General features: G+C 22.8%; 5 protein-coding genes across 5 annotated transcripts; 3 read left to right on the plus strand and 2 right to left on the minus strand. All coding sequences in view use genetic code 6, as the record gives it.

Moving 5' to 3' along the window:
• Positions 1-1302: 1302 nt before the first annotated feature.
• On the plus strand, positions 1303-3401 carry TTHERM_00035440 (ABC transporter family protein; the record flags this gene model as incomplete). Its single annotated transcript, XM_971951.1, has 2 exons — positions 1303-1806; positions 2082-3401. 2 exons carry the CDS (start codon positions 1303-1305, stop codon positions 3399-3401), a joined length of 1824 nt encoding a protein of 607 aa, XP_977044.1.
• Positions 3402-4076: 675 nt separating this feature from the next.
• Positions 4077-4976, minus strand: TTHERM_00035450 (hypothetical protein; the record flags this gene model as incomplete). Its single annotated transcript, XM_971952.1, has 1 exon — positions 4077-4976. One exon carries the CDS (start codon positions 4974-4976, stop codon positions 4077-4079), a length of 900 nt encoding a protein of 299 aa, XP_977045.1.
• A 1020-nt stretch (positions 4977-5996) lies between these two features.
• Positions 5997-7208, plus strand: TTHERM_00035460 (2OG-Fe(II) oxygenase family protein; the record flags this gene model as incomplete). The annotated part of the gene is made up of 1 exon (XM_971953.1): positions 5997-7208. One exon carries the CDS (start codon positions 5997-5999, stop codon positions 7206-7208), a length of 1212 nt encoding a protein of 403 aa, XP_977046.1.
• A 1567-nt stretch (positions 7209-8775) lies between these two features.
• On the minus strand, positions 8776-16534 carry TTHERM_00035470 (transmembrane protein, putative; the record flags this gene model as incomplete). Its single annotated transcript, XM_971954.2, has 6 exons — positions 8776-9795; positions 10075-10722; positions 10784-11058; positions 11125-11535; positions 12146-15502; positions 15847-16534. The coding sequence occupies 6 exons, from the start codon at positions 16532-16534 to the stop codon at positions 8776-8778; spliced, it is 6399 nt and encodes a 2132-aa protein (XP_977047.2).
• A 1995-nt stretch (positions 16535-18529) lies between these two features.
• Positions 18530-23164, plus strand: TTHERM_00035480 (endonuclease/exonuclease/phosphatase family protein; the record flags this gene model as incomplete). The annotated part of the gene is made up of 4 exons (XM_971955.2): positions 18530-19833; positions 20263-20821; positions 20888-21501; positions 21593-23164. Exons 1-4 carry the CDS (start codon positions 18784-18786, stop codon positions 23162-23164), a joined length of 3795 nt encoding a protein of 1264 aa, XP_977048.2. The 5' UTR covers positions 18530-18783.
• Positions 23165-23449: the final 285 nt, after the last annotated feature.

Genomic DNA, 23449 nt, shown 5'->3' on the forward strand with positions numbered 1-23449 from the left:
AAAATAAATTTAAAGATAAGTTTTAATTTTTTTGTCAAATATAAAATATTTTTAAAATTTTATTATGATTTATTTAAGTGATTTGCAATATTTAAAGAACTTACTTTTTCAGTATTAAGTTTCTATCAAATGAATTAATAAATTATCTATATTAATTGAATATATCGTATTTGAATAGATTTTACTTAAGCATATCTCTTAATTACTCAGTTTTTCAAAATTTTTTCTTAGAAATAATTAAAAAATTCTTTAATATATTGAAGATTTCTGGCTATTTTTTGAATATATAAAACTATTAGAAAATCAAATAACAAATGTAGATTTTCTATGTTTAAATTTGTAATTAATAAGTAAAAAATGGTATTTTTACGTTTCATTAAGTGTAGCTCGTCTCATTATATTTTTGTAAAAAATAAAACTTAAATTTGTAAAGCAGTTAGCAAAATTAAATAGCATTTTTTTTAATGGAACCATTCTTTGTATGTGCAATGAATATATCTAAATTTTTAAACTGTTTATCTAATAAATTTAATTTAATATAAAATTTTTAGAATTTAAAATAGAAAATTTTACTTTCATTAATTTTTAATTGAAAAGCATACTTTGATGGGCATAATATTGCTTAAAATATGCAAATATGTATTAAAATATAGAAAATAATAAAGAACTTTTTGGTATCAAAGTTAATATTTTAAAACCTCAAATTTTTTAAAGCAGTAATTAGTGGGTGAATTAAACAATTATTAACATTTTAATTATTTATCAAAATTTATTAAATGGTTATTAAGTTTGTAAGCTAGCTAAATAATTTAATAATAATATTTAAAGAAGTAAGTTGTTCAGAACAAATAAATATCAAAATCTATCAGTTGGTTATTAATTTTGTAAGCAAAAAATATATTTAATTTTTACTTTCATCAAATAATTACACATTTAATGTGTAATTTGCTTGATACAAAAAGGGCATTTTCATGTTTTTTGGTAATATAAAATAAATGCAATATTTTACAAAAATTAATTACAAATTTTCACTCTTTTTTCTCCCTGAATTAATATTTTATTACAAACAATCTAAATAAAAAATTTTGGTGATAAATCAGCAATGAAATAATAATTAATCCTTAAGTTCTATCTGATAGAATAAAGTGAAAAATTTCATCATCAAAATTTGATTTTTATATTGTAACCTTAATTAAAAAAAATTATTTAAAAGATGAAAGACAATTTTTAAAGCTTAATAATTAATTAATAACAAATTAAAATATTGACAAAGAAATATTTCATTCTTAAAAATCACTACAAATGTCTACTGCATTTAATGGAGTTGCACTCACAACTGAAAACGAGTAGCAAATTCAAGTTGTAGATAAATTTTTAGATAATCTTCATAATAAGCATGGTGTCGATATATCTTTTAGCAACATTAACTATAGCATAAATACAAAAAGTGGTAAAAGAAAGATTTTGAATAATCTTTCAGGTGTGTGCAAAAGCGGTACAGTGACAGCTATCTTAGGACCTAGTGGAGGTGGTAAGACATCATTGTTAAATGTTTTGTCTAGAAAAATCAAAGCCAATAAGTAGGTAGAACTATCTGGAGATGTTATGGCAAATGGATAAACATTTAGTAATCAGTAGTTTGCCTAATTTAGTGGTTATGTTATGCAAAATGATATTCTGTTCGAAACTTTAACAGTAAAAGAATGCCTTCATTTTGCTGCTGACCTTAAATTAGAAGGCGATTAACATTCAAAAAATCATAGAGTCAAAGAGATGATCCATTAACTCAAGCTTGAAAAGTGTTAGGTAAAAAATCTACCCATTTAAATTAGATATGATCTACAAATTAATTATTGTATAGTAAAAAATGAATAATTAAATAAAGAAATCAAAATCTAATCAATTTTTATTAACTGATAATTATAAAATTGATATATTTATATTTATTTTCTTATTCAATAAAATTTTAACTATTAGAAGCATTTTTCCATTATATAAAATAAAATCTATGAATTACAACCACCAGAATAATAAAAAAAACTTATTATCAATAAATTAAAGCTTTATTTAATTTAAATTAGAATACACAAATTGGCGGACACTTTGTGAGAGGTATTTCGGGAGGAGAGAGGAAAAGAGTTAATATTGGTTAAGAGCTTATCACTAATCCTTCAGTCCTTTTCTTAGATGAGCCTACCAGTGGTTTGGATTCATTTACCGCCTATATTGTGTGCAGCATTTTGAAAGATTTTGCTAAATAACACAACAAAACAGTTATTATGAGTATCCATTAGCCTAATACTGATATATGGAATCTCTTCGATCAAGTCTTTCTTTTAATATAGGGTAATTACGTATATCAAGGGCCTGTCTCAGAGGCTATTAGTTATTTTAGTTCTTTGGGATTAGTTTGCCCTGTTCACTAATGTCCTCCTGATTTCTTTATGTCTTACATGACCGCAGGAGAAAGAAATGAAAAATTGCATCCCAATCTTATCGAAAATTATAAAAATGTGTTAGCATATAAAACTCTAGCTTCACTCTAAACAGTGAGAACCGATCAAATAGAATATTCATCACTTTAAACCTCCTTTTGGTATTAAATTAAAAAGGTAGCTTCGCGTAACTTAAAGCAGTTGAGAAGAAACCCCCTTATGGTTCGTTCTCGTTTGGTTTAAACAATATTTATGTCTCTATTTATAGGTTTAGTTTATTTAGATTAGCCAACCTTACATAAAAACAGTAGCGTATAAGAAGCATATAATCGTAAAGGTGTTTTATTCACTGCTTGTATGGCTAACTTTATGGCTTCTCAAATGGGTGTAGTCCTTAATTTCCCTTTAGAAAAACCTGTATTCTTAAGAGAAGAAAATACAAAATATTACTCTACTTTTAGTTATTTAATTGGTAAATTGTGTTTTGAATGGCTGCTTCTCTTTATCTTCCCAATTATATATTCTTCAATAATGTATTTTATGGTTGGTCTAAACGATTCTTCAGCTGATCACTTCTTCTTCTTTGTGCTTATATGCATATTGATGGGTTACTGTGGTGCTTCTCTTGGTCTTATTTCTGGTAGTGCTTTTAATAGCATACGTACGATTACTGCAGTTTAACCATTGTTCATGCTTCCTTTTGTTTTATTTAGTGGTTTCTTTAAAAACAGAAAAGATTTTGCAGCTTGGATTGGTTGGATTGAATTTCTTTCACCATTTAAATATGGTTTGGAAGCACTTGTAACAAACGAATTTGAAAATTTAGATAGTCCTGTAGATATGATAGCCATAAATGACTATACTATTGGTAAATGGAACTGTGCATTAATAGTATTTGGATTTTTCGTTGGTTTTGTTATCATAGCATCTCTAACTTTACATGCTAAAAGAGGTACTTTATAATGAAAAATAAATAATTTAAAAAACTATCAATCTGAAAAATAAAAAAGAAACTTTATTTAAAAAGTAAATATTTCATTTATTATAAACGTTTTGTCTCAATATCTTTAATTACCAAAATACTTATATACTTATAAATAAATCGTAATCAAATATAATTATTATTGCTTTTAAACAAATACTTTATTTAATTTTTTGTTGTTTTTGCTTTTAAATTTTTATTTTTTCTTTATATTTTAAATTATTTGATCATAAAAACCACTCTACCCTATATGATAAAATAAAATAATTTATCAAATTTTTGAATAAATTTTTTATAAATTTTAATTTAAAATCTTTAAATGATAACTAAATTCAGCCTTATTAGTTATAAAATTTAAGGAAATTGTGTTTTACTCAATCAATTAATATATATTAACAAATGGATTTATTATATTATTATTATTATTATTATTAGTATCATAATATTAACAAATGAGTAATTACAAAAAAAGCATTAATATTAATTTAAAAGAAATAATTAATTTAATTTTTTGTTGATTTATAAATTCTTGAATTTTTATTGTGTTTATTAAAATAAAATGATTATTTGAAATATCATATTTTTTTTTGGTTTTGTATTTGTAAAACTTTGTTTAGTTACACTTAGTATTTTTTTCATTAACATAGTTAAGAATATTTTCAAAGCTTCATTTTACTTTTACTTGCAACAGTTTAAATTTCTTTTTGAGGAGGATTAGATCTTTAATATTAGCTGTTTGGTCTTTGTTAAAAGCTATTCTTAGAACTAAGATTTTTTTAAGATTCTTATTATTCAAACTCTTAAGTGAGCTTTTAAATCTGTTTTTGTTTTAATGAGTGTGAGTTATGGTCATAACTGTAAAAAGGTCCCATAAACCAGTCATTTTATCCAAATTAAAAACCATTCCTTTGATCATTTCCTTCTCTGTATCCATAAATATTTTCATATAACTCTATTCCCTATGCAACCATTAAAGTTCTTTTCAACCTCTCTATTTTATTAGAGTTTGGTTTTGCAAATTTATATGACTCATTAATATATTATTATGTGTTGGATGATTTTCTAGCATCCATAACTTTTTTCAATAATTCTTTTTCGTTTTTAAATATCTATTTATTGACATCATTAGCAAGAGCAGCTTTGTACAAAATATCCTCACTTTCACACAAACCTTTAGCTTTACCAGTTTTTTTTGTATTGTAAGCAAAATCCTAAAATTATTCATCTAAATCTAATAAAGGATTTTCGCTTGCCTTTGTATACGCATATATATTTTTTTAAATTAAATCTTAACCGTTTTCTAGTATAAAATTGAATTTATAGGCCTTTGATTGTTAGAGTTAAGATATTTTAAGCTGTTTTCTAAATGGCATTTTTAATATCATGTTTAAAAGCTTTTCATATGATTGATGAGTTTTACCGTCTTTTATCTTTTCTATCTTCTCTTCAAAAATATTTATAATCAATCTAGCAGTTGGGAGTAATTCTATCTTATCATCATTGAATTCTAATGAAAATACAATGACAGAATCAGTATTTGATATTTATTCTATTTCCATTCGCAAAATATGAATTAAGTTCTAATTAAAAATATCAAATATTGATAAATAAATCTAATTTTTTGAAATATTAACAAATTAACTTAATTATTAATGAATAATGAACAAAAATAAACAAATATTACAACAACAACAAAAAAAAGAAAGAATATTTAAAAAATTATTTTTAATATAAAAATTATAAAATGAATTATGTGTTTAGTTTAATTTGTTTACTTTATTATTTTTAAATACATAAAAAAGTAATTATAATATAAATTATTTAATAAATCAATCAAAAAATTTATATTGATTTTTGAGTTCAAAATAATTGATTATCTTTTTTTAATTTAAAATTTTTTTAAGTTTCGGTTAAAAACATTTTTAATCTTAAATTTAAAAAAAAAAAGGAGTTTAAAGTTTAACTTTGAAAATTGATTGAAAAATGTATCATTAAATATGGTATTTATATCTATCAAATTAGCTTATTTTGTTTTTTATTTTTACAGTATTTTAAAATATTATAAAAATAATTGTTAAAAGTGGCTAGTATTAAAGAGCTAAATAGAGGCTTTTTTGTATTGATGAAATTATAAGAATTATTATATTTATAATTAGATTTAAACAGAATACATATAGGCTTTTTGCTAGAGTTTATGGGTAGTTGCTCAGAAAAATGTTAGAAAGTTTTTATTATCTTTTTATTTAAAATTTTTTTTGATAACTTTGTCAGTAGACTTTGTAAAATATTTTTGAAATAAATTTATAAAAAGATTAAATTCAAGATAAAAGTAAATTGATAATTTAGTCAAGTAAAGTAAATTTAAATTATTTAGATGGATTTATATGTATAATTAATTTTCAAAATTATCCATCAATAATAATATAAAATATTGGCGTTCGATCAGATCAATTTAATTTTTTATAAATAATTAATTATAAGATATATAAATTTAACACACACAAAAGAAGAGTTTTAGGTTCTTCAATATAAATTAGCTAGCAATAAATCAAAATAATAAACTTAAATAATTAATCTAAATGGAAGACAAATCAATTTATCTCCCTGACAATGTTCAGATGGATAAAATGAACAATTTTAAACTTTTAGAGAAGAAATATCGTTTTTATTAAGGAGTAAAAACTGATTTTTCAGGTGTTATAGATTTCAATGATCCAAAAGTTGATTTAGCCAAACATAATATCACTTAAATAGAAATGAAGGGATTTAGGGCATATAAATTAGGTTTTCCTAGCGGAGTCTATGTAATTAAGAATGCTTTGTCAATATAAAAATAGTTAGAAGTAGTAATTTAATGCATGAATACTTATGTAAAAAGACCATATAGAACTAATTTATTCATTTACGAAGATAATCCAGATTGGAAACAAACTTATGACCCATCAAAAACAAAGGAAGGCAAAAAAGAAGACGAAGGGATGGAGCCAGAAAAAACAGAAGAAGCAAAAATAGAGTAAGAAGAATCAAAAAAAGAGGATTTAGATACTTCCAAGACTGACAGCATGTACAGTACTAAAAGCAAAACTTCAAAAGAATACAGTCTTGATAAATTTTTGACTAATGATTATAAGAAATTCCACTTCAATAAGAAAATTAGATGGTCAAATGTTGGAGCTTAATATGACTGGGATAATCGTCTTTACCCTTCTTTCACCACACCTATGCCCGATATTATTAATGAACTAGCCGAATTTGCTAAAAATGTTGTCTCAGATGAAATTACTGATGTTTATGATTATGAACCAGAAGCAGTGATAGTTAATTACTATGATAAAAAGAATTATATGAGTGGACATTTAGATGATGGTGAAAAGGATTAGAAATCTCCTATATTCAGTTTTACTTTTGGCTGTTCTTGCATATTCTTAATGGGTGATAGAACTAAAGATTTTACACCTTTACCCCTTCGTTTAGATGCAGGTGATTTAATGATAATGAGTGGTTATTCTAGAAACTGTTACCACGGAGTTCCTAGAATTTTCCCTGGATCATTCCCGAAAGAAGAATTTGAAAAATATGTAAGAGAACTTTATCCTCACCTTTATGATAATGAAGAAATTAATAAGAATAAAGATTTGAAATTCTTTGAAAATAATTATAGACATGCAATCAATTATCTTTAAGACAGTCGTATCAATTTAAATTTCCGTCAAGTAGAAAAAAAGGTATAATAAAACCATGAAAATTAGTAATATCTTCAAGAATAATAATAAAAACAACAGTAATAATGATAGTAATATGAATAATTAAATATGTATTATTTATGTTTATGATTTGGAAAAAATTATTTTATTTTTTGTACTAATAATTTATTGTTGTTAATTCCCAAAACTATATATATTCCTCTATATTTTGAAAATATATTCCCAAATAAAAACAAAAGGATCTATAAAAGAGAATAGAGTTTTTATGTCTTGTTATATAATTTTTAAATTCGTAAATATTGCTTTTACTACAACCTGTCAAAAATTCAAAATAACCTGAATCCATTTATTTAAAATTTGTTTAAAGAAAACATTCAACGATAAAAAATCAATCAATAATCATATTTACATATAACAGTAGATATCTCTCTTATTTTAGCTTATTTTTGATTTGAATGATAATAACTTTTCTTACTACAATAAAAATATCTTTAAATATTTTATTGAAATTACTTTTATTTGTTTAAAAAAACGATTAATAAAATTAATAATTATATGTTGATGTCATAGTAGAAATTTTAAATTGGTTTATTTCTTGTGGCATTACATAAATAAAATATATAATTTAATTTAATTGAATTTTTTCTAAAAATTCAAAATGGGAGTCAGTCAGTTTATTTGATTTTTATTAGATTATTTATTATTTACTTAATAACATTAATAGTAAATAATAAAATAAATAACTAAATATAAAAAATATTCATCAAAAAATTTTATAAATTTATAAAGGAAACAAATTTTAATAAAGATAAATAAGCAATGTTTGTTATCTAAATTATAAATTTATTTAAATAATTAATTAATAACTAAATATTTTTTATATATTTATTATATTTTTTATGATCAAATAGTTTTATATAAATTATAATTTATTTTTGGGTTTTTATTATTATTTTGATTATTTATTTTCTATTTATTAATTAAAAATTTTTTAAGATAGTGCTTGCTTGATCTATTTAATTCATCTAAACATGTTTAAAAATGTCTAAATTTATTTATCATACTCTGATATGAATTTAGTTTTCTCTTTTTTTAATTGAATCATGCTGTTTGTTACTATTTCTTAGGCTTTTTCAGTATCTAATTTTTTATAAATATTAAAGATTTACTTTATTTAAGAAATAAATGAAATGTTTACTTATTTTTTGAGCTTTGAGAAAAAAGAAGTATACAAATTAAACGCTAAAATTAAACAAAAAAAGAATATTTAATAAGCTGTCACGTAAATTGCCATTTTTTTCATATAAATACCAAATGATAAATATTGGGACATCTCTAAAGAGTAGTCTAATCAATTATATTATAAGAGATCCTGATATTACTTTACCTGCTTATTTACCAAATAATACTTTTATTTTAGGCATAGAAAATACATAGCTATAGGAAATTTAAGATGCCATGAAATCTAAAATGTCTAATTGAGCAATATTCATTATAATAGCTTTTATCCAAATATTATCTCTATATATTTTACATCTAGTTTTGATTTTTACAATCAAGAAGCAAAAGAAATAAGTTAAAATAGTAGCTATGAGTGTATAATATCTCTATATATATATTAAATAATTTTGATCAGTAAAATAAATTACAAAATTCATTTATGATAAATGAAAAAAATATTTACGCAGTCACTAAAGAAGAAAATCTAGGAATAAAAGGCAATATTTGCTACAAATGACTTAAATGAAGCAAAGAATATAATCAGTTTGTTTGATTTATAAACATCTAGCGGAGTTTTGTATAAAAGCCAATGAGATTAAGGAGAGCAGTCTATTTCTTCTAAATTTTTTTAACTTTAGCATTTTTAATCTTCAATCGTGTTTTTATTTTTGAGTTATCTAACTTGTTATCTATTTCTGATTGTTTATTTTTTTTCAAAAGTTCTCTTTCTAGAAATTATGCTTTAAATTGCAAAAACTTATTTTGATTTAGAAATAAGAATTACTACCTTTTAAAACTGCCAAAGAAATAGCAATACACTTAAGCACAAAGGTAAGTATGCAAAAGAAGAATCAAGATATTCATATTTGTGCATATCTTAAGAAAAAGAAATCACTAGTATACATACTAAAAATTAGAAGATTATTAAGAAGTAAACATGTAAAAGTTTGACATAATCAAAAAAACGATAATTGTAATCTTCAGTGTAAACAGTACAGAATAGCAAACTCAATATATGTTCTTCAGAGTATAAATCAACAATCTTGTTAAATAAAAAAGTTGAAAAAAAGTAAGGAGATACTTTTTTGTTGAGTTTAATGTATGTCAGATAGTCAGGAATTTTTTAAGATTCAGCATAAGTTTCTTTGTAATAGTAGATAATATCAGCTGTCTTCCCACATCTTTATCCACATGAATTGCTACACGTTGTCTCAAACATCAAAACAACAGATTTATTATTAACATATAAGCAGTTATAATAATTATATGGGTGGTGATATGTTGGATTCATTCCTATCTGATTCATTTTTTCCAGATACTACTTATGCTGCAGGTATTATATGTAATTTGCATATAATTTAATTTACTCTGAGGAATTCTTTAGGCTACTAATTTCGCCATACATCCTTAGCTTATCTTCAAGAGATAAATATATATGAATTTCTTAATTTATCTAATTTTTTTTACATTTTAATAAATTTATTTTTCAATTAATCAAAAAGTATTTTGAATGATTAACATAAAAAAGAAAATAAATATTCAGTGTTGAAATGTAACTTTAAATTATCTTAGTTTTATCATTCTAAAGATATCATACTTTTAAGCAAAATAAGCAAATTAAATTTAAAGAAAGTAAATTATGACTGACTTAAATTATATTCTTTTTATACAAGTTTGATCACAAATCGTTAAACAAATAAAATAAATTTATTATTCTTTGAAAAAATCTTACTTTTTTTTGAATAGAGTATGTTCTAAAGTCATTTTGTTGATCTTGCTTTTGCTAGAGATTTTATTGATTTATAAAATAGAATTGATACAAGTTTATTAAGTTTACTGCAGTTACTATTCTTTTGAGCTTTTAAGGTTCTATTATTAATGAGCCACCTTCAAAGAGCGAACAGTTAAATTAAACAATTTAATCAGTAAAATCTTCTCTACTTTGATGCAGAATCAAGCAAGGCTCTATTAATTTAGAGTATTAAGTTCTATATTTTTGTTCGTTTGACTCACAAATGAACTGCTTTAGTTTAACAGCAGGTATACTTGGAGAACGAGATTGTAAATAATTTTAAATTTTTTTATTCATGTTTGATAGGTAAACAGAAATTTGACGATCAAAAGCTTGAATGATTTTGTTGCACTAAAACTTTGTAATTAATTAAACACAAATAGATCCTGTAAAAAAATGAGGAGAAAAATAACCTTTTTTATTGACATAAAATTAAGAGATATAAGGAGCTTACAAGCTATAGGGATATTTTATGTGTCTATTTAAGCAATACGGATCGTCAATCATCCTTGAACTTATATCTGAAGTGTTAAATGTCAGTAGTTCATGTTAATAATCTTGGCCAAATATATAAAATGAGTCTTCTTTCTAATTAATATTTTTATAATAATATTTTTTTTATTGAAAAAAATGTCTTAAAAAGTTTTACACCATTATAAATAACTTTCAATTAATCTGAATTGAAAAAGTAAAATAAAAATTTAGCAAGTTATTAAGAAGAAGTGCAAGAACTGAAGCTAAAGCACAAAATACTGAGATTCCATAATTAAGAAGGAATTTCAGTTTTATTGTATTTTAATTTGTATTCTTCTAATACCTATATAATTTTATCTATGTTCACATTTTTCAAATAGAGCTACTTTAGCTAAAATCGCTTGCAAAGCATCACATTAAGAGCAAATATTTTCCATCCCTTTTCTTCACCTAAATGATTTATAAATTTAAGATAAAAAATGTATGAATTAATAGATTTTATGAATAACTAACTACCTTCCCAATTAAAGTCAATGATTTCAGTTTTAAATGTGTAATTATTTTCTTTTTTATCCAACTTAATATTTCTTTCAAGATTAATGAAAGTAGAATAGCAATTAGATTTAATGATTTTTATTTTAGAATTTGGATTAAAATATAGCCATTATATTGGAGTTAACTTACCTTTATATATTTTATGGTATAGTCTATCAGCATTTATATAAAAAAATATTAAATTTTGATAAAGCTCAGTAGTCGATGATTCTTTTATTATTTCTTCAGGAATAGGGTGCATATATTCGTATTTTTCATTAAATAAAGGAGTAATAGGTAATTATGGATTGTTATTTGATAAAGGCACAACAAATATTTAACATTTTTACATTAAAAAGAAAAGTCTACTCCAACCAGCAGGTGAAATATTTCCTATTAAAATTAATATCAAAATAAATTTGTGTGAATATATATTTTAATTAGCAAGTTCTCATTATTTAAATTCTAAATATTAAAAACAGTTCTAAGTTTTTTTATACTTCTAAAAAAAAGTATTTAATCTTTTAATGTTTACAATCAAAATAAAAAAAACATTCAATATCTTTCATATTAAAAATCAAAATTAAATAATAAATAAGTGAACTTTAATATTTTAAAACATTTTTTTTCTTGATCTTTTTCCAGTTAAATAGTTATTTTTTAAAATAAAAAACAAACAAATTTAAAAGTTATTTATTAAATTTTATTACCAAAAATTAAAAATATTTTATGTAAGTAAGAACCATCTCAATAAATTTAAAAAAAGTAAAAAACTAGAAAAATTTTAATTTGCTCAAAAAATTTAACTGAATCAAAGAAAATTTCCTATTAAAAATTATATCTTTAATTATTTTATGTTAAAAATAGTATTTAATAAACTCAAAAATTTCTTTAAGTTGCTTTTTTTTATTTTTTGTAAAAATAGAACAACTATAAGAAGAGTATTTTTCAATTAAATTAAAATTTTTTAATTAGTAAAATTGAAAATATGTTAATTTTTTACCTTAAAACTCTGTAGTATTTTGCTGTTATATATGAGTTGAGAGATAAGGAAATTGGTCTGTTGTATGCAGTATAATTTATTTAAGATGAGGTTTTTTTTATAAAGTATAACATTCTAATAAGTTATAAATGGCATTTTCTACAGATCCTAAAATTTCCTACTTATTTATGACACCTGCTTCGTTCTTAGCTCTGAATTTTTTGTAGAAAATATTATTTTTTCTATACTTGTCTACAACTTTCATTTATTTAAAATTTAATTTTTCACTTTCTGCTCTTTCTTGATCTGTTTGATAACTTTATTAGAGATTACTTGCTTTTCTTTTATTTAAATTAACTGAATTATCCATTATGTTAGCACTTTATCTCTGTATAAACTTCTTTTGTTTATTAGGTGAGTCATTCGTATTTTATGTTTTAGCTTAATTCTTAGCATCAAATGTTTCTGTTTTAATAAATTACATTGGTATATTTAAGGAAGGATCTTACAATTTGCTATTTGATAGCTACTTAGGAGGAGATAAAAGTCCGTTATAAATTTATTGCTATTCTTTTAAACTTTTTTAGAGATTGTTGGTATCCAAAAAAGATTAAGAAACGTTTTTACTGTTTTTAGAATTTTCATTATCAGAAACAGAGTTTTTTAATATTTATTCTTAATCACTTTAAGAATTTTTTGCTTATAATTAAAACGATTAACTGTTATCATCCTAAAATACTTTTGGAGTATTTGTTTTCTCATTTTTACCATTTAAAATATCATTATATGAAGTTTTAGAGTTATTATGCTCCTCTATATTTTACATTATATCTGTAAAAGTATTTTATGACACTACTTAGTTAATATTTTCTACTATTTCTTATGCACTTTTCACGTGTTTATGTCCGAAACTGCTCTTTTTATAATAAGGCACAACATTTGAATTATTTTTATCTTGAACTTATTTGTTAAGTATATTTTATTTATAATATTCATCAAATCGAATCTAAGCATGATTCTGACTGTTAAAAGAAATTGATCTAAATATTTTTTTGTTTTTTCCCTGCTAAGAAAAATTATTCTTATCAAGAATGTTTTTTTTTTAATGTGAGTAAGAATGCAGCCTTACAAGTTTTCCATTATTTTATAAATGCTTTTACTAACTGCTTTCATTCTTCATATTTAAAGGTTAAGTTTGTGAAGACTAAAAATTTTAAGTGTGCTGTTATTACTTTACTTGCAGCAATTCTAAGTAAGAAATTTATACAGATTGAGAAAACGTTGAACCCACTCCAGGTATTTATTCTATTTTCAAATTATCCAAATCAGAGTTGTAAATTAAATTAAGAGTTTATTCTTTATTTGACTTTGATTTTGTTTTCTAAGAATCATTTTCTTTTTCGTTATGTTTATCTGAATCTCTGCTCTTTTCTTTTATATAATTATCAATTTTTTAAGAATGAAGCTAATTTTTGAACTTCTCATTATGATGATTATTATGATTACTATAATTACTATTATTATCAAAATTTTCTATATGCTTCAATTTATTTTACTAATTCAAATAAATCCCACTCTCGTTTTATTCAATCTTATTTTCTTCATTAATTTACTATTTTTCTTTTGATGGCTAATCCTATTATTATGGACTATGCAGTTCGTTTAAACTTTTTGATTTCTAAGACTTACAAAAATAGTTTTTTTAACAAACCTAGAGGTGTAATTAGTCTTATTAGAATGGTATTGAAGTAAAACTATTATCTATGTTACTTTAATTTAAGATATTTAAAGCATTTTAATCATCTTATTAGTTAATTTTATGAATTTATAATTTTTAAGTGGTTTCTTTGGAAAATATAGATTTTGTTTAATTAAGCGATGTTTGAGATTATGTTCTTGAATTCGGATGAATCTAATTAAGTTAAAAATGGCTCTTTGTTTATTACTGATTTTGACTATTATCTTATTTTAAATTTAAATGACTATTATTTAAATTGATTTCTGATTCTTCAGTTATATCATCAAATTAACTCTTATTATTGAATGTTTGATCATTAACTTAATATATGATCTATTTGTCATCATGAGTATTTTTGTTTATTTTATATGAATTTTAATCTTTGCTGATTGAAGATTTTGGATAATTAAAGATTTAATCTTCATAACTTTTGCATATTTATTCATTTTTTTTAATTTCCAAATGCAATTAATTCAAATTATAAACTTTCAAAGATTTTGGAGTCGAATGTCCACTTTAATTTAATTAGGTTTTAGAGTATGCAGTCAATTCATTATCTTAGTAAGCTTTTTAAGACTGCTTAAGAGAAGATTGAAGAGTGTGTGTATCCTTGCTCTCATTATGTCTGATTTCTATAATGTTATCGTTCATGCACTTGTTTGTAAGAATTTTATTGCTCATAAAGTAGCCAGTAAAAAAAAAATTATAATTTTCAAGATTTATCTTGGGATGGAATAAAAATTCTTTAGTAAATATCTTCCAACATTCTGGAGTCATCTCAGAACTAGAAACGAAAAGAGTTCTTAAAGGCATACGGATACAAAATTTTTTAGAAATCCTTTAAGAAGATTTATATCCAGCTATAATTCCATCTTACAAATGACTCTTAGTTATAAGACATCCTCTCAAATCTAGATCTGTAATTGCAGTGCATCTTCCGAAAATCATCATAGAAAATAGTCTTCTCCATCCCTCTGTACCAATATAAGGATTCTTTTGTAAATAAATCTGTTAAAGAGGTATCCTTTCTTTCCTTACTCTAAGGTTTTCGCATAACAAAAAAACTTTATCATCATTGATTTCGCAATTACTGATGTCAATTGACTTTGTAATAGTAAAATCACTATAAAGGAAATGTTAAACAAATAATTTAAAAGCTGGATTTTTAAAAGGAATATCTCTAATTATCAAATCTTTTATTTTGAACTATTTTTCATGGAAAAATATCTTTGCTACATCGTATTCTGCTAAATCGATTGATCCACCCAAGTCTAGTGTATTTACTGTATTTAATTTTTAAAGTATATCACTAATTTATTCTACATTCCATGACTCCACTTTTAAACTTAGGGAAAGTATAACTGGTAAATGATTATTAGTGAATTCACAATGTAGAATTTTTTTAACTACTTCTTTAGAACATTACTTTATATCGTAATTGACAACCTAATATTTCTTATACTAATCAGACCAATCTTTAAGATATCTAAATTGATTTGAACCTGTGTGCAAAGTAATTATTAGATCATTATCGCTCTTTTCTAACACAATATTGTATTCAGTTAATCTGAGCATATTTCTTCTTTTTATAGTTTTACCAGAGTATTTTTCATAAATATAATCAATAAACTTTAGAATCCCTTTATTTAAATAAAAAGTCTTTAAGTAAATTTAAAAATAAATTCCTTTTTTATTTGACAATGTAACAACATTTTTATTACTCAGATAAATAAATTTTATTTAAAACAATTTAAATTAATTCATCTATTGTAATATTTAAATTTCTTATAATATATTTTAAAATTGATTTTTCAAAACCTAAAATTTTTTTCCTATATAATATCTGCTTTTTGAAAAAAATATTCAAATACATGAAATGAAATTATAGGGTATGATAATAGATAGTATTTATTATTTACTTTGCAGTTAAATTACCAAATTTGAAATTTTTAATACTTGAAAATGATAAAAATAAAATAATTACCTATATTGTTTATAAATTATATCAGTTTAAAGCATCTTGATTCCAATAGAAACTAAAAAAAAGACTAATCATCTATATTATTATTATTCAACTAAATCTCTAGGTCTCTTCTATTTTAAAGTATACCATACTATAGTATTTTTAAATGGTGAGTTGTTAAGTCTACATTTGTTATCCTCAAAGCTTTAAACTTTTTAGATAGCTTTCTAAGTTTTAAATCGATTTGGGCAAACTCAACTAAGCTAAGAAATCTTTCATAGTCAATTATTTCAATCGCTTAATAAGAAGGCTCTTTCTCGAAATACTCAAATACATCTTCTGAATGATCTATCCTTATTTATAATATCTCTTCATTCATTTAATTATTTTTTTAAGTAAAAATATCACTCCTATTTAAATAATCATGCTCAAGATTCATTTAAATCTCTTATTAATCATTCTACTTTTAAATATTAGCTGAATCAGCCTTATCTAATTCATCTAAAATTTTATTTTCTGATATACAATTTCTGATTAAATGATTTTAATCAAATCCTGAAGAATTAAATAAGTGACTAATATCATTAGAAGGTGAATTTTATTTCGCATTTGAAAAATTCACTTCGTTTAAATCTTTCTTTTAAGATATAAAAGGTCCCTCAGTCGTGAGCTATTAGTACTCAGTCGGCAAGGTAAAGTCAGTATTCATCCTTTCAAATTTAATTATTTATCAAATTTTATGTTGATAAATTATTAATTTCTAAAATTCGATTTAAATTATTCAACTGAAGTAGAAGTATTCAATTATTAATATTATTATCCTTCAAAAGTGCAATTCTTTTAAATAATTTGATGTATTTATTAACTATAATCTCATTGTTTTAACAACTCATTCTTAATACATTTAATAAAATATCCCTCAATGAACTAGTTTTTATATTATTTATTTTTTTAAATAAACTAATCAAAATACAATAGAAATATCAGTTTTTAATAGGTTAGTATCTGAAGCTTAAAATGCCATAATAATAACAATTTTATGAATTTAACATTAAAATAAGTAAATTATTCATTAAAAAAATAAATTTCTAATTTTTTAAAAATGAATAACTAATCTTACAATTTTCATAACTAAATTATAAATAATCAAAGTTTTAATCTGGCAAAAGCAAATAATTATATATATATTTTATAATTATTTTATGTGTTTGACTTTAAAAACTGCTAATTTTTCATTTAAAATAAATAAATAAATAAATAAATAAATAACTTAATTGTTAAAAATTTAAAAACTATTCCTAAAATGTTTTTTTTTTTAATTATAAATAATCAGGGTTTTAATGTGGTGAAAGCCTATAATCAATCATATATAGATTTTATATTTATTTTATCTGTTTGACTTTAAAAACTGCTAATATTTCATTTAAAATAAATAACTTAATTGTTAACAATTGAAAAATAATTCCTAAAATGTTTAATTTTAATTATAAATAAGCATAAAGTTTTATTATTTATTATTTTTGGGATCAAAATTTATATAAAAATGGCAATTATTAAATTATATATTAATAATGAAATAGATTTAATCTTAAAAAGATTGATTATATTTACAAAAAAAACAGATTTATAGAAATAATTTCTTGTATTAAATATTATTATATAAACTCTTTTTTATTTAAATTTAATTTATTTTTTTTGCAAATTTTTCATTAAATCAACAAAAAGTATTTAAAATTATTTTATAAAGTTAAAAAAATTAAATTCAACTTTATTTTTTTTCTCCTTTTGAGAATAACTTGTTTATTTTACTTTTACTTTTTCAAGATACAAATAAATTGATGATTAACTTTAGAATTCAATTTTTAAGTGTTAGAATTGAATTATTTAAGTTTTCTTTTTCTTAATACTTTAATTTTTTTACAGTATTGGAAAAATAAAGAAATCATAAACAAAGAAATCTAACAATTAATATTAAAATAAAAGAATTGAAAGAAATTCTTTTTAAATAATTAATTTTTTAATCAAAGGATACTGATGTTTATATATAGTATTATGAGTAAATTATCATTATTTATTTATATTAAATTATCAGAAAATTTAAATTATTTAACAAGATATTGCATATATATTCAGCTTATTAAGAACTAAAATTAATTGTTTTGATTAATAAAAGTTGTATAAATTTAAGCAAAAAATCTTAGTAATACAAGCATATAGATTTTTATAAAATTAAATAATTGAAATTTTGAGCTAATGGGTATATATTTTAATAATATATGTAATTTTAATTTTATTAAAAATGAATAAAATGTGATGATAAAATATTGAATTTTGTTAAATTTATACTGGTGCAATTAATTAGTGAAAAATTTTTTATAGAATACTGATAAATTAAATCAAAAATTGTGAATGATTCTCATTTTCATAATCTCTATATTGCTCTATTTATGCAGGTATCATAAGAAATGGAATAAATTGATGTTTCGAAATTAAAAAGTTAAATATTAAAAAAAGAAGTATTTTACTGCATATGTAAAATTCTTTTACTGTTAAGCAAGCAATTTGATGTTACATCAAAACACTAATGATTTAAAGTTCTTTTCTTCCCATAACTTTTTAACAAGAATGACCAGAATAAATAATTTATTTACCATATATAAATCTATATATGTATTACAAACTAATTAATTAATTTCTTTTTGCAAATAAAAATTTAATACTTTTTTCAATCAATATACTTTCTTTATAGAATAAATAAAATCATATAAATAAGGTTTAAACATTGTATAAAGAACAAGCAAGCAAGCAAAAGCAAACCTAAATAGTAGTCTTGAAATAAAATATTTTAAGAATTAGAGAATAGCTCTATTGATTTTGAATTAAAAATATACTGAAAGAGTTAACTTAATAACAAATAATTCATCAATACAAGATAGATTAATTAATTACTTTTTATAAATGAAGAATTTCGCAAAACAAATAGTTAATAGTATTCAAAGTATGCAATTTTAATCAACAAATGATAAAAAATTCTAGCCTCAGCTAAATACTAAGTTAATAAAGCTTTATGATTTTTATGAAATTTATAGCTTAGAAGCTGACAGATCTGTTACAAACATTAATTCTAACCTCTACATATTTAAGGCAAGTGGAAAAATTAAGGAAGGATATGAGAATTTAAAAGGCACTCCAGAAGAGTATAGCGGTTTTCTTGGAATAATTAATGTGTTAGGTGTAAATTTTTTAGTTCTAGTTAAGGAAGTGAATGTGCTTTTCGTTTTGGATGGAAAGGATAAAATTTTTGAGATTGTGTCTGTAGAATTTAAAGAAATTAATGAAAACCCAGAGCAATCTAAATCATCAAAAGAAGTACAAAGCTTTCTTGAAAAAATAGAAAAGATTTTATCAAGCGGAGGTTATTATTTTTCCTACAAATATCCATTAACACTTTCTTAGTAGAAAATATCCGAGCTTTAAAATTAGTAAAAGCCATAATCAAGCTAATAAATTACCTCATAGTCTCTATAAAATTAGCTTTTTCACTTAGTCGATTATGATTTTATGTGGAATTATAATCTTATGAAACCCTTAATCTAGCAAAAAGTTAGTTTAGATTGGCAGGCATAGTTGATTTAAGGTCATGTATATAATATAGTTTCATATTTGCCAAATTTAGCTTATTACACCTTGATTTCAAGACGTAGTATGAAAAGAGGAGGCACAAGATATTCTCATAGAGGAATAGATTCAGATGGAAATGTAGCTAATTTTGTAGAATCAGAATAAATACTCATGTTACCATAGGCTGAATGTATAGTTTCACACGTGTAAATAAGAGGAAGTGTGCCTTCCTTTTGGTCATAGAAAGGATTATCTGCAAAAGTCAAGATAGATTTTTCAAAATAACTAAGCAATTAGGCCTGTAAACTTCACTTAGATTATATAAATAAATAGTACAGTGAGGCTACTTGTGTCAATTTAATGTAAGCTTCTAGCACTAACGAATCCGTAAAAATTAATTTTAATAAATACTTTTGCTTAACTTACAATTCAAATAAGCCAAAATATAAAAGCCCTTTTTAGGTATATTTTAAGTCTAATACCAAAAACGCATCATTTTTTTTAAGTCATATGTAAAATATAAAAGCAAGTCTATAAAAAATCAAATTAATTAAGTTAAGCAAATATATGATAAGGTAGAAAATAATAATCTATAAACTATAATTTAGATGTAAATTTTCAATTATATTAAATAGATTAAAATAGAAAAATTCATAGCAAATTTAATGATTAAAATCAAATACTTTTCACATGATTGAACTATTCTATTTTTTTATTTAAACATATTTTGCTTAATGGAATAATTTATCATTTAGAATATTACTTCATTTATATTTTAATGTATTTTTTTAATTAAGTTAATTTTAATTATTATAGAAATTAACTAGGGAATTCGTAGAGTAAATTTGTGAAGCTCCTAATAGGAGGGATACTATTGAATATCAAGAGTTTGATTTTCATCATGAGGTCAAAAACGAAAAATTTGATAATATAGATTAATTCATTAAGATTAATACTTTAAGTAATTTATAAAGATATGGGTTTTTTATTAGAAATACTAAAGGTGATGTCATGAAAAAATAAAAGGGTGTTGTTAGAACTAATTGCTTAGATTGCTTAGACAGGACTAATTTCTTTTAACTTAGAATTGCTTTTATTGCATTAACTTAGATTATTTTTTAGCAATTAAATTTAAAATTTAATAGCTCAACTGAATAAGACAAATTTTAGAAAGACTTTTAATAGTGTTGGGGAGAAAATGGAGATAATATTAGCATGCACTATGCTGATACTAATGCAACTACTTCTAATGTTGCTAAAACCGGTAAATAAGGAGTTTTAGGTTTTTTGAAAGGAAAATTCTCATCTGCTAAGAGATTCTTTAAAGGAAACCTAACTGATGCAGTTAAATAGTAATGCTACTGTATCATACTAGGTAATTAATTTTATAAGATTTAACTTTTTAAATATATAATTTTAATTTTATGCTTTTTACTTACAGGGGAGCACTATGAGACATAGGAAAATTTAGGATTTTAAGAAGAAATGCAAAAGGAATTAAAGTAAAGGGAGGAAGAATTTATAACAAAGAGCAACATAACAATATTTGCTTGCACTTGGAATCTAAATGCTTATCTTCCAGAAAAGACTACTCATCAATTAAACCCCATTTTTCTCCATAATTAGAAATAAGATATTGTAATTATAGCATTTTAAGAATTAGTAGAATTAAAGCCTTAAAATCTAATGATGAGCACTCACTAAAAGCATAATTCTCAGAATTATTGGGAATAAATTATATTAAATAACTTAGGCAAAGGTTACTTTCTAGTCACTGCAGCGAATTTAGTCGGAATTTAGACTTATATTTTTGCAAAAAGTGAAATGAATGGCAGAATTACAAATATTTAATTTGATAGCGTGAAATGTGGTTTTGTTGGACAGTTAGGAAACAAAGGTGGAGTAGCAATAAGATTCAATGTGGATGATACTTCTATAGCAGTTTTAAACTGTCACTTACCTGCTGGTTAGTCTAAAGTCAGCGATAGAATTAGTTCTCTCTAACAATGCATTTAATATTCGTTTTAATAAGAAGGAATGGCTACCTACAAAAAGGTATAAATAAATAAATAAAATAATATTAAATTATATCTAATTTGAAATGAAAAAACAATATTTAGCTAAGAAAATATTTTAAATTAAATAGGAACCTATTACAAAGTCAGACAAATTAATTTTAATGGGTGATTTAAATTTCAGAATAGATAAAAAATATGCAGATTGTATTTCTGTAATTAACAAAGTTCTAGATTTTAGAAAGGATTTTAAACTAAAAGAGGCTCAAAGCTTGATAGATGAATAGCTTTTGAATTATGATTAAATTTATAGTCTCAGAAAGTTGTAAGGCAGACCCATTTCTGTTTCGAGTTTATCTGGATCAGGGTAATAATAGGGGCAAGGATCGATAGAAATGCAGCAATAAGGAATCCCAAAAAGTAACACTTTCAGTGCTGGTGATGGATAAAATAGCTTAGATAAAGCAGCCGTTTTCAAATTCCTTTATGAAAAACGTATTCATTTCCTTCCCACATATAAATTTGATTCTGGAACTAATATTTATGATACATCAAAGAAGCAGAGAGTTCCATCTTACTGTGATAGAATATTTATTTGGGATATTGAAAACGATAATATCAATATAGAAAACTAGTTTCTTCTTTATGAGAGCTGCAATATAGATAATTCAGATCACAAACCTGTATGTGCAGTGCTTTAGTTCCAAGTTAAATAAATAAACAAAGATATAAGAGAGTAAATAATAGCAGAGATATTAAGTCTACAACTGGAAACAAACAAAGATGTTGAAGCATTAAGAAACACAAACAAACCTTAAAGTGAAAGTGATTTAGATCTCAATTCAATACTTTCAAAAAATGAAAACAATAACAAAATTAGCAACAACAACAACAACAATAACAACAACAATTATAATTTTAGTGAATAGGAGCTAGCAAATATTTAATACATAAAAAAGCACCAAAATAATGATTTAATAAATTTCACTACATAAACTACAGCTTGCACTTTCAATAGCAATAACAACAACAATATCAATAACAATAATAAAATACAAGGTGATAAGGTGCATCAAGGCACAGTTTACACTAGCAAAACAACATCTTATTAAAATAAAAATAATTAAAACACTACTGTTTTGAGTAATAATTACAATGATTCTGGCACTGTTTGGAATTTTGATTTCAACAATTTTAATTAAAGTAATTAACCAGAACAAACTCGTTAAACTAATAATTAATAAAGCCAATTTGCACATATGAAAAAAAACAATCATGTTGATTTGCTTGATGATAACTTTTTTGATACTCCCCCAAACCCAAATCTATAAGATGAACTAAGAGAAATAAAGTTGTTATAAGATGTTTCTGCTGCAAGTTATGGACAATAATTCAACTTTGGAAGTAAATAAGTCTCACAAGAAAATACAGATTTTTATAGCTAAACTCCCAACCTTCTTACACTTGAGTCTGATAAGCCTAATTAACCCTATGCTTCTAATTTATTACATTATAATAGAAATAGCCTCTAACAATATTAATAAAACCAAGTTTTTTAAAATAATCATATGAATCAATAATAACATCAAAACTAATAAAACAACGTCTACAACCCTTAATTGAACTATTACTTATAATAAAATTAAAATCAGATGTAGTATGGATTTACATAACAAAACTAGACTAATTATTAACAAAAATGATAAATTATTATGATATTTTATTTATAATATTAGATATACTTTTTGTATGTGTGTATATCAAATTTTGTATTTTTTAGTAATAAAAATAAATAAATTTAATCTGCAATTAACAAGAGATTAAAATATACCTTAAAACTGTAAATGTTGATACTTTTATAAAATTTATAATGTGAATTAAGGCTTATTTTATGATTTCATAGCCTATTCAAAAGAATAAAAATCTCTAATTAACAACATATGAAAATTTATAATAAATAATTTAAATAATATTTACAAAAAATTTTA

The sequence above is a fragment of the Tetrahymena thermophila genome (assembly GCF_000189635.1).
Source record: "Tetrahymena thermophila SB210 genomic scaffold scf_8254667, whole genome shotgun sequence".
NCBI lineage: Eukaryota > Ciliophora > Oligohymenophorea > Hymenostomatida > Tetrahymenidae > Tetrahymena > Tetrahymena thermophila.